The sequence below is a fragment of the Vigna radiata genome, chromosome 7 (genome assembly GCF_000741045.1).
Source record: "Vigna radiata var. radiata cultivar VC1973A chromosome 7, Vradiata_ver6, whole genome shotgun sequence".
Classification (NCBI taxonomy): domain Eukaryota; kingdom Viridiplantae; phylum Streptophyta; class Magnoliopsida; order Fabales; family Fabaceae; genus Vigna; species Vigna radiata.
Window position 1 is genome coordinate 42993337 of NC_028357.1, and position 12811 is coordinate 43006147.

Below are 12811 nucleotides of genomic sequence, written 5' to 3' on the forward strand. Positions count from 1 at the left end.
TCTTTGGAGCCCGTACAAATTTTAACAATGGCAGCAAAATCTAACAAAATTATGATAAAAAAAGAAATAACTCTAATGAATGTGAACATAGATAGTTTTACTTAATATCAATTCAAAACAATTTTCTCCAATATTCATATAAAAAAAGTGGACTGATTTTTGAAACTTCATCATAATATATTCAGGCTATCATAACGTAAACTTTTGTTACGTCATAAAATATATAGACCTATTATAAAGTACAAAACTATATACGTCATAGCTCGTTTTTGTACGTCATAAAATATGATTTTTGTACTATAAAATATATTTCATGGGGGTGTCATCTTGAAATAATTATAAAATATTAAAAAATATGTTTATTAGAAAAGTGTTACATTATTTAATTTTTTATTTTGATTGAGAGAGAGATAAGTTATTATTTGATTGATATTACGTAACATTGCATTACTAATACTATTATATAAGTGTTTGTTGGTGGGATGGGAACAGTGAAAACAATATTAGAGAAACTTATTTAATTTGTATATATAAACAATCAGTCTAAAGTCTAATGAACAATTATTTAATATATATTAATATATTCGTCTAATAATTGTATAAATATATTCATTAAAGTAATCTATTAAAAAATTCACCTAATATCAATTAATAAACTCATGGATTAATTGACTCATCGAAAGACTTATATATATATATATATATATATATATATATATATATATATATATATATATATATATATATATTTTGTAACTTATATAAACTATTTATGAACAAATTGATTTAAGATGTTTTAAGAGATTTATATAATCACGTAATGGATACATTCATTTAATAATTATTATTAGATTAGTGTAATTAGTATATGAATATACTATTTCAATATAATTTTCACTAGTGTAAAGAATATATGAAAATTAATTTGATGTATAACATAAAAAAACTACAGCAAAGTTCAACTAAAAAAACTTATCGAAAATTCGTTGAAAATATTATAAATTTTTATAGCTCTTACTTTTATTTAATTAATCTTTCTTGTAATTTAATATTTTTTAATAAACTGATTCGAAATCCGATCAAGTAAACTTTATTTACCGGATTAAATGTAGCTGGCTCTACTTTTTTTTCTTTTTGGGAACATGAACGTTTTAATATTTTTTGTAATGCTTTTTACTGTTTTCTTTTTTATTTTCATGCATTATTTTAAATTTAATCAGTTTTGGATTTATTTATTTTTAAAGAAAGTTTAAGCGTTTTATTTATCAAATGTTTTGATATTATTTAGTCAAGATTTTCGGAAATTGGAAAACTGAAACGTATATATTCCTTATGTATTTTTCTACTTTATTTTGGTATTTATCTCTTCTTTTTTTTTTTTTCTTCAAGAGGTTATTGTTATATTACTTTTTTTTTTCTCTCTCTATAAATGTGCCAAATAGACTTAGTTTTCTCTCCTTATAAAATATTTAGTAGTAACAAGCAAAATAATAAAGGGTCCCATTTATTAATTATGAATGTTGATATGCAATACAACAAAGAGAAAATCATTCGATTGTCTTTTCAAGTTTGCTTTATTCTTTCTATATATAAATAATAACATGTAGGTGTTCGTGTATAAATTGTTTTCATATTCAAGTACAAAATATAATAGTTACTTTTACATAAATTATTAGCCGTTTTCATGGACAACTAATCGAAATAAAAACTTGAAATAACATAGATTAGCTTTACAAGTTTTACCAAACATTTCTTATAAATTCTTATAAGATATATCTAAAAAAGCGTCTTAAATTATTTTGTGCAAGCATATTTAAGTATGAATATCGTTTTTGTTTTTTTATTAATTAATGGATGTGGATTTAATTAGTCACATAATCACTTATTTGATATAACAAGCGCGTCTCAAAGAATTTACTAGTAACTCCAATGATATTAAAATATGTCAAATTATTATTTTTTAGATATCTTTTAGTATCAATAGATGTTACTAAATGCATGCGAAAATTATGTAAAAAAAATTATAAACGTTGACTATTGTTTGGAGTGTAGGATCGAGTAATTCCACAAAATATATTTTTACACTTTTACTCTTTAGTTGCACAGATAATGACGGTTTTATTCTTTAATTGCAAGAATAATTGTATTCGTCTTTAGTTCAAGTTCTTTTTTGTCAATGCTCTAAACCGATACGGAGTATATGTCTAACACTTAAGTCAATAATTAATTTGGACAAATCAGAGGAAAGTATTGAATTCACAATAAATGCAATCACATACCTCTTACCTTCACCTATATTTATCATATTTTGAGATGGACCTAAGGTTAGTGAAATCCTAATCACTATCCAATTTCTCACTACACTAATTGATATTTACCTTTAATCTTGATTCTTAACGTCTCTTAAAAAGTACCTTGTTACTGAGACCAGTCGTTCGACCTTTATTTGCACCTGACCGGATGACCTTCGTCTTTATCTCGTCTGAATTTGGAGGTTTTAACCATGTGAGGTCGGCCGCTCTTTTGTGGTATGACCATCCAACCATACAGAACAATTACATCAGTAACTTTTATTGTTAATAAAATGATAGATAGAAGGAAAAAAAAGTTATATGAAAGTGGATTCTTTTATTTTTTGTTATTTCTAAAAGTTTGTCTTAAACTTAAAAAGAAGAGTAAAAGTACTTAATAACTTTTAATTAGAGATATTAAAATAAGATTTAAACTAAGAGTTAACTAATCCATTAATTGTTTGAGGTCAATTGAGAAAAAAAATAATTTTCTTTAATTTGGATTAAACTGAATGGACTAACTTAACTCATGAGTTAAACATATTTGAATTGGATTAAAGATAAGTTGATCAGTAATTTATTAACAACAATATTATTAAATATTTTACATTTTTTTTATAAGTTTTTTATTCTAATTATTTATTACTTTTAATTACATAAATTCATTTGATTTTTTAACTGTTATAATATTTTTAAATAATAATCAAATAGTTTAGAAGTTTCATTTATTTATTTGTGAAATTATGCACAATATAATTGTCAAGTACTATATTTATAATAATATTTAGAATTTTCTTTTTATAAAAGTAAATAAATTAAGTTAATCTATTTTCATTGTACAAATACAAATATATATTTAATAATTTGTAAAACAAAATCCTTGGAATAAGTCAAAGTTACACCAAATTTTGTTTATAAAAAATTTTATATGTTCCTCTTTCTTAAAAAAAAATAATAAATATTTTATATTCAGGATTATGTATATATAATTAGGTGTATTGATCATGCTTATTATTTAACTTTCTATGCTTTAATTAGTAGGACCATTCTATTGAATGTTACACTCAATGTGTATAAATAAAGTTTTGCCTAATTTTAGGTTTTATAAATTTGTATTTTTTTCATATTTTCTTTATATTCTTTTGGGTTAAATATGTTTTTAATCTTTATATTTTGTGGGACGATTTTGGTTTTAATCTCTCTTTCAAACTAAGATACAATTTAGTCCTTCAACTTTAGAAAACTCTGGTTTTAGTCATTTTTACCAAAATTTTTTTACTTTATTTGTTGTTTACTATAGCGTTTGAAATAGCAAATAAAGTTTAAAAAATTTGGTAAAAAAAACTAAAACTAGAGTTTTCTAAAGTTGAAGGATTAAATTGTACCTTACTTTGAAAGAGGAACTACAACCAAAATCGCCCCAAAATATAGGGACTAAAAACATATTTAACCCTATTCTTTTTCAGTATTTACCAATAATATAATCAATATAATTAAAACAACTAAATTTTATAGTACTTCTTAATATATTTACTCTATAACACACATATACACGCGTATATGTACAAGGTTATTGCATACATTTATTTTTATATTTTCTTTTTAATTTTAAGTATATTATTTAGGTTGTTTCTTTTGCTTTTGATATATTATTTTAATTCACTTCTAACATTACACCTTAATATATATATATATATATATATATATATATATATAATAGATGTTTATACTTTTTAACATAATACTTTATATTATTTTTGCATTTCAATTCATGAATTTTGTTTAATTATATAGAATTTCCTTTTAATACATTACAGGCAGCGATTTTGTTTCCAGACAAAAGTACTGTGTTAGAAATAACTTACTATCGAATATATATATATATATATATATATATATATATATATATATATAATTACCTTATATAAAAATAATATATACTCGAAAAGTATACAATAAAGATAATTTAAAGTATTTTTTATTGTATCACCTATCTTAAATTAATACTTCATACAAACATTAAACATCACTTTTCAGTGATTAGAAGCTACATTTATTAAAATCAACGAAAATAATCTGAATAAGTATTAATAATTAAAATTAAATAATCAATTAGTTAAATTTAACATCTACATAATAACAAATAAGAGCTTAACTTATGGTAATTATAACAAACTTTTATATAGTAATTTTTCCTTGAAAAAACTTAAATAAAAAGTTAAATATTCATCCAACTTTAATATAAATCAAGATGTCTCGAGCTTAATCTTATATCAAATCAATGTTTGGTGAGGAAGCCTTCACTGTCTCACTTTGAAGAGATATAAATGGCATAACAGCAATGATTATAGCGAAGACTTTATCAAGAAAAAACAGTGTAGCTGTCAACAACACACAAACCCATGACACCATTGATTAGTGTTTTTTATGTTTTAGACATTATTTCTTTACCTACGATTTCCACAAGGCTAAGAACATTAAGCACCCAAACCTGAAACTTTGACTTTTCGAACGAAACACATTAGTTATAGTTCACCCTTCGAGGAAAAAATGAATACAAATTAAATATTTATATAAAAGTCTTACAGAATATAACATTGCACATTGGCTGAGGAAAAACATCGTTCCTCAAACCAAAATGATATATTTATTAGACTTGTAATTTCATTGAACAAATTGTATCTCACAATCACATAATGAATATACTTCCCACCGTATACAGGAAATAGCAACTGAGAACAACATATTCCAATATATCAAATTTTCTGCTAAAGCGTTGAAGTGATCAATCAGGAACAAAAGAAACTAAGTGGTTTTAATCAAAGTTCATTATCAATTTACCTTGTACATAAAAAATCATATAATCAAAACCCTCCCTCTGCTGCTAATTATTCAAAAAGAATTTTCACTCTAGCTAACTATGCCACACACAACGTATGATACAAGTCTATTCTTCTTCTTTCCCAACCGAAAGCTGAGTAATCAGAGTACCCATTTCTTTTCTTCCTCGAGCTTATTAAGGATTTGTTTTTCTTTTCCTCAGGAAATGCCTAGATGAGACCTGTATATGGATTGTATGATTGAACAGGCATACCTGAGCCATAGGGGTGAACACTGGCTCCATAAGGATTTCCGAAAGGATTCACTGATTGTTGCTGAGGGGCCATCATCATCATTTGCTGCTGCTGCTGATACATGAAAGCTTGCTGCTGGTTGGACATAGCAGCCATCTGAACAGAATGTGGAGCAGCAACTGCATTAGATGCAAAAAATGGATCATGCATTGTTGGTTGCACTGTGTTTCCCACCGGTGCTGACTCCCATGGATTATAGCTGACATTTTGGTTGTTTCTCCTGAGTGCATCATCGTAAAGACTGTCTAAAGTAAGCTTGTCCAAACCTCCAGCCTGATACCAAGTAGGCCATCACTCAGTCCGAAGAACAGAAACATGTGTTCATGCAAAGAGTTGGTGCGTGTGTGTTTATGCTTGAGAAACATTAAATACTGAGACAGATTCGTATTCACTTATCATGTGAACTGAATGAACTGTCAATTCATAGTAGAAGAGAGCCTACCAGTTTGCTAGCTGATGCAGCACTCTCATTTGAACTAGGAGCGGTAACAAGTGCCAACTCCCATCCTGTAGTTCCATTTGCTGGATTTGAAACGGCAGAAGGCTGTTGTTCAACGGCTGAAAACCACCATTAACAAGTCATCATATACATTTACCCCAAGACATATGCCTACATATATTCTAAGTAGTAGATATCAAATAGAACGATCTAGTCTTAACTGCCAAGTGCAGGAAAAGGAAAACAATGCGGGAGTGCAACTCACATGACTAGCAACTAAGATTAAGTGGCGCTTAATCCTAATAATTTGAAATATCATATTTCTTGAAATAAAAGAGTTCAGTCAACTGCTATGAGCCAACTATTACTGTCAATTCTTTTTTAAGGTTCACAAGTGCTTTTATTCAATGTATTAATTAACCAAAACGGAAGACAAGGAACAACAAATTACCAATGGGAACAATGGCTAAAGCCAATGCATTTTTCTCTTCCAACTCTAAAGCAGCTGGAACCGGATCCTCCAAATTCTAATTAGCAAGCAAAATAAGTGAAAACTGTTAGTGCAGCTAAAACAACGTTCTTGTGGATATAGCATTACTAGTACAACCAGACAGCAATCCAAATTATATCAAAAACAGGGCTAGTACATGCACAAAAAGAAAAATTAATTACCAATAGATCAGGTGGTGGTTGCACTGGTGGTGCTTCCACTTTCACAGGTTCAGCAGGAGGAGGTGGAGGAGGTGAGGGTGAAGGTGAGGGTGGACGTTCCTCCTGCACTTCTGTTGTCTTTTTATCTTCAATAGCTAAAACTTCTTTGTTTTCAATAAGCTGCTTTCAATCAGAGTATGGAACCACTGGTTGGTAAAACAAATTTATATGGCCTATATATAACAATGCATTTTATTGAATAGATGAAACCCTTTTGAAAGGATTGCAACGACACACAGTTTCTTGAAACAAATGAAAGGGGAAAAAGTATGTTGGTGACAAACACCTAAAGGTGAAATACTAATATAATATTATTGTTTCTACAAATATAAGAAAATTCATTGCTGAAAGACAAAAAGTAGTGCGTGTAAAATCAACATGGAATGTTTCTTAAGGTAATGGAAAAGATTTCCAAAATGTTTTGTTGGGCAGAATAACATACCTCAAAGAACAGTCATAATGTATTAATTTTGAATTTTCAGTAAATACCTACTTGCCAGGTTGCAACAATGGTTGAATCACTTTTCTTAAAAGAAAATGAAAATTTCAGAAACAGATAAATCATTGTTCTTACTTATGTAGTATACAGCCAACAGGGTCTTCCCTGGTGTGTGCCTTATGTGTGAACTAGATATGTATTAAATAGCACACTTGCCTTTTATGATTGCATCCTTAAATAAAGCCACAGAGACATACATAGAATGAAACAGTTATGCAACGTCTACCAATACCTGATCCTTACGAACTATAGGTCCCTGGGGAGCATCTTTGACGTACTCTTCCATAGCTTGCAGAAATGATGAAGGGGGCTTCATATCATCAACCAATAAACTTAGTATGTGTTTTCCAAAAGAAACATTGAAAAATGAAGCCAAAATGTCAGACATAAAGCAAAACCTGTTCGACTTTAATAAACTTCTCTCCACGGCCAACATCAAGATTACGGCATATTTCATAAAACTCTGACAGTCTCTCAGCCTGGATTTGTATGAGAGATCTTTAGTGTAACTGTATAGACGAAGTTAAAAATAGAAAAAGAAAAGTAGACCATTGCAGATACCTGCTGCCCAACCCTCCTGTATATATCAAGAGCTTTCAGAGCATCATGGCGTTGCATCTCAAAAAACTGTTACAATAGTCTCATAAATACATAGAAAGTTGAACATCGAGCTTAAACTCCATGAATATAATTACCAAAGATACCTTGTCAACCATATTGACTGTGCCATCACTAATAGCTTGATAAATTTTAATGCTTTCTGAAGCAACCTATATGCAATATAAAGTACATTCAGCGAGGAGGAAAAGAAAAAACTACTAAAGAATATAGTATGGTTATATAATTGACCTACCATTGAGAGTGCTAACTGAATGACAAAGTTATTTACAGCTGCCCCGTGTGGCTGCACCACATAAAAGTTAAAACAAGTTGAACAATTATTATGCAGCCAGCGTTGTAAAAATTGTTCCTTCAATGAAGCCCACCACCTGTGAAGTGTTTGGGTAAAAATTTCATCTATCTTGAACTAATTGAATCAAAAGCTTACCTGGCAGCCAATAACTCGATTAAGAAGTTGTTGTAAAGCTGGCAACTGCTCTAATAGTTCTGCAGTATCCAAATCTTTGGTCCTCTGACAAAATTCACAAAAGAAGTTTCCTAATTTAGATTTATGTATGCAATGATAGCAATGAAGTGAGGGCTTTCTACCATCATGCTATTACTGAATAATACCCATCAATAAAATAATATGCAGTTAACTCAAATACTCATTTTGAAGAGAAATATCTGATTTGTAAAACGGAAAGACTATAAAAATAAAATAAAAGATTACTTACAGGGCGGTCTGCCTCAATGTCATACTTCAACACACGAAAACATTCCAGCCTCTCCTCCAAAAATAATGCATAAGTGCGCACCCATGCAGAATAATCCCATGCTGTGCAATGAAACAATGATTGACATCTACAAAGTCAATAAACATAATAATGAAAATGAAATTAAAATCAATAACTAGAGAAAGACAGTTGCACCATTTGGACTGGAATCATCTTTAAAATGAGCCATATTGAGCATATGACTTCTACTTCTCCCATAATTAATGAGTTCTTCATGAAATGTAGGATCCACTTCCCTTAGAGCACGGTGAATAACAATTAAAGTTTTCAAAGCAACCTAAAGTTAAAACACTTGTCAATCAACCAGATATAAGCAAAATAAAAACACATGCTCAGTGTTTATTTACATGAGAACCACAGAAGTAGCAAAGGCAACTGAAGAATTAGCTGAGAACGGCAGAAGTTGTCAAGCAAATATAGTACAAACAAATACTGTAGCATTAGAACTAGATGAAATGATCTAGTTTTTGCAACAATGGTGATAGTCATAGTCATTAAACACATTCGCAGAGATCTTTCATTAACATTTGCTATTTTGATATTGTTCTTCGTCCCACGTTTATTCAAGGTCACATTTGAAAATCATAGCAAGCCTGCAGAAGTGAGGGACACATGATAATTCACGTATATGACTCGTGAATGCAATGTTTCATGAAAGCAACCGATAATGAATTCATAAAAGCTCCATCACGCATTCCAGGTCTTTAAGTGAATATACTGACAAGATTTCATGTTCATATAAAAAAACCAGTCATATTTAGCACAAGATCTAAGACATTGTGCACATACTGCCCAGTTATGTGTCTTTGATAACCGCCGGGCAAGAGCATGGATGCAATAGGCAACATCGGCTCTAGGTCTTGTAGCTGAGATAGCTGCAAAAATAGCTGCAAGAGAGAGCATAGAAACAAGAGGAATCAAAACCTTTACTTGTCCGACAATTATTCTTCCTTCAATCCAAAAATATATAACAAATAGCATAAACATAAAATGAAAAGTAGATTCACCTCATTAATCATTTCTGTGAAAAGAATCATAAGGAGAAGGAGAAAACAAACCTCTTATGTGTTTTTCCTTCGCTGGACGTTCAACATGGTTTGTGGCTCTAACTATAGAAATGTCCAATTCCTGGAACACAATAAAGCCATTGAGAACAGAGACAAAAGACCTGATCCAGAGATCCCATCCAAAAGAATCTGTGTCCCAATAAGTCTACCTTGTAATCACTGTTGACCTTAGCCAATGAGACTGTTGTAGTGTCCTTAAGTGCCCCAAGTGCCTTTCTCAGACTCTTCTGCGTGCCACCCGACATCCTCTCCCTCACTTAACTACAAAATTCAGCCAAAACTCAAATTAAGATCTCAGTTATTTATTCCTAAACCCCACTTTTTTCATCCAAAAACCAACTAATCTGACACCAAACAAACACGGTTCATCAATAATTAATCAAGTGTAAGTAATGAATATCTCTTAAATTTAACTCGCAATTGTTATATCACTGAACTCAGATCCAACTAAGGACAAAACCCTCACCTACAACAAAATAACCACAAAGCTCTGAATAACTTCGAGAATCAGACAATAATCGAACAAACTTCAAAATTAAACAAAAAGAAATGAAGAAGAACAGAGACATAACAGCCAAACGCGGCCTTACAGTTATGTAAAAACTAAAAAAAGAAAAAAAAAAAAAAAGTAAGGCATTGTAGGGAAAAGGTGGGCTCACAGAATTTTACAGCAAGCGAATCGAATAAAATGGAAGAAGAAGAACCGCAAGTAGAGAAATGGCTTCTTCGGCACAAAAACAAAAGCACGATCTACGGTTAGAACTAGATTTCTCTGAAGCTGAAGAAGCCGAATCAGAGAGAGAGAGAGAGAGTAACGTTGTGTGCCTGAGACCAGAGAGAGAGAGAGAAAAGTCGACAGACAATATAGGCTTGGGTTTGGTTGGTCGTCGGCGTCTGATGTTAATTTTTTAAATATATTATTAATAATATTATATGATATTGTTTTTTTATTATTATAATTATTGTTGGTGTTGGAAGGAAGAAAAAAGAAGCCCAACAAAAAAATTAAGGATTAGCATTTTGTTTGGCTTAATCTTGCTGTCAGAAAATACGGTAGTGTAAGAAGTTGTACTGCTCCGTGGTTAAATTGGGATTTGATCCCCTGCTTTTGTCTCTACCCTCTCTATTCTTGGTCTCTTCTGCCACCTCACCGCCTTCAACCACCGCCCCCACTGTTTTACGCGTTTTTTTTACTCTTCAAAATTCTTAGACCGTTATTATATTAACAACTTCACTATTTTATTTAATAAATAAATTATAAAATAAAAAATTGGATTTTTCTAGTAATTTTTAAATCAAAAGCATTCTCTCAATCCCATTCAAACAATTCTTTTTAGAAATAATAAAAATCCTCGATGAGCTGTTTTGCTACTAAAAATGGAAAGAAAAATTAGAACGATGATGATATTTAGGTAAGTTTTTTTTTAATTGCTGGATTTAGTTGAGTTGTTTGATTCATAGAAAAAAAAAAGTAAATAATTGTTCTAATAGAGAAAATTTTGTACTTGTTATTTTTTACACTATTATTTTTTTCTTATCTTTTGTTTAATTTCTCTTTAAGAAAATGCATTTAACTTGTACGTAATTTTTCAGCTATTTTTAGTTTTTTTTTTTTTTTGTTTAACATAAAAAGGAGCTTGAAATTTGAGAGAATGGAGTTTCAAGTGGTATAGATGGTTCTGTAGTTATGATAAAAAAATAAAACATCAATTTAATAAATGATTAGTTTTTCAAACAAAAATCTATCTATGGTATTAAATTAATTTTAAAGTATTCCTAATGTAAGTTTTTTACGGTGTTATATATAAATATAGAATGTCTGTTTATTTAGCTGATAATTAGTATCTGTAAAAAGGAGAAATCTAACTAATTACATTTTCTTATCTATAATGAAATTTTAATTAAGATCTAAATCAAAATTGACTCCAACTAGATGATGTCTACTAATCTAATTTACAATATATAGAGAGCTATGTCATAATTTCCTTTGATGGTTTAGGCTTCTTCTTTTTTTATGATCTCATACTTTATTGAAATGTGTCTCTACTACTACTTGGCTGGAAAATATTTCTTTTTTATAATTTATGATACTTTTTCTATTATAAATACAAAACATTTACTTATCAACAACTATACTTTACCTTTCATAGAATTTATTTTCTAAAGCACGTTGTCCTCTTAGATTTAAATGATATCTTGCTTAAAACAATATAATTATTTCTGTTTAGACTAATTTAAGTATCATTTTTAAAGAATATGATTTTGAGTATAATTAATAAAAAAACTGTCAATTACTTTTTTTATTAAATATATTAATTTAAACAATTTATTAATCAAATTTAAACGGAATTAGATCGTGATTAGACCATCTTAATCAAAAGTTTATATATAAAACTATAAATACACGTTTATTTAGATTTTTTACTATACATTTAAGCAAATAGGATTTGTTTCTTTATTATAATAAACAAATATACATTTTTTTTAAAATAAAGAAGTTAGACAGACACTTAAAAAGTACAAATTTATTAAAATAATCACTTATTTAGGAAAAATTAAGCCCAAACAAGCAAGCTTAAATATAGATATGTTACTTATTTACAAGTTAAGTTTGGAGACACAGGTAAACATTTCTCTTTCTTAACAAAATTATTATATGTATACTCTATTTTTTATTATTATTATTGTTTTTGTACATTGAGAAACTATTGTGTGTTTCACGACAATATTGGCACAACACAAATGCATTCAACGTGATTTAAAAACAAATTCTTTTCAATGATTGTTGACTACTATTTTTATAAAAGACAGATATAAAATTTTATTATAAATTTGTAAGGAGTGCACTTTAAACTATTTCAATCCTTTAAAATAAACTTTAAACTCATTTATTTTTAATTTGGATCACCATGATAAATATTTACAAAAGTTACGTAAAGAGTGAATTTATATTATGTAATTATGTACTAATATTTTTTAAAAAAATACTGATTACACAGTAAAGATTTTAAAATGTTTGAGAAAAAAATATGAATTGAATAAAATTAAAGGTTTATGGTTGTTCCCTGTTATGTAAATCCGAGTCATCCACCCTAATTGGTGATAAGAAAGGCAAAGGTTGAGTGGTGATGATGGCAATTAAAGAATACCGACAATGAGAGTGACAAGAGGATGCCAGCAAAGGCATTATATATGGAAGGGTACCAAAGAAAATAGTGATCAAAGAATGCTAGCTAGCAAAGATAATGATTGGAGAATGCTGGTGGCAATTAT

General features: G+C 29.1%; 1 protein-coding gene across 3 annotated transcripts; it reads right to left on the reverse strand.

The window, feature by feature from the left end:
- Window positions 1-4873: 4873 nt before the first annotated feature.
- Window positions 4874-10396, reverse strand: LOC106768847 (putative clathrin assembly protein At5g35200). Of its 3 annotated transcripts, none has more exons than XM_014654206.2 (16): window positions 10198-10396; window positions 9688-9799; window positions 9530-9599; window positions 9261-9358; window positions 8607-8748; window positions 8412-8512; window positions 8123-8206; window positions 7928-7978; window positions 7779-7844; window positions 7636-7701; window positions 7473-7553; window positions 7307-7384; window positions 6537-6695; window positions 6316-6391; window positions 5868-5983; window positions 4874-5698 (listed from the first exon to the last, which is right to left on the reverse strand). In XM_014654206.2, exons 2-16 carry the CDS (start codon window positions 9781-9783, stop codon window positions 5342-5344), a joined length of 1641 nt encoding a protein of 546 aa, XP_014509692.1. In that variant the 5' UTR covers window positions 9784-9799; window positions 10198-10396; the 3' UTR covers window positions 4874-5341. The 3 variants fall into 3 exon arrangements, with proteins under 3 accessions (XP_014509692.1, XP_022639514.1, XP_022639515.1); XM_022783793.1 differs by lacking the exon at window positions 10198-10396 and adding an exon at window positions 10005-10065; XM_022783794.1 differs by lacking the exons at window positions 8607-8748; window positions 10198-10396 and having other exon boundaries at window positions 8412-8538; window positions 9688-9759.
- Window positions 10397-12811: the final 2415 nt, after the last annotated feature.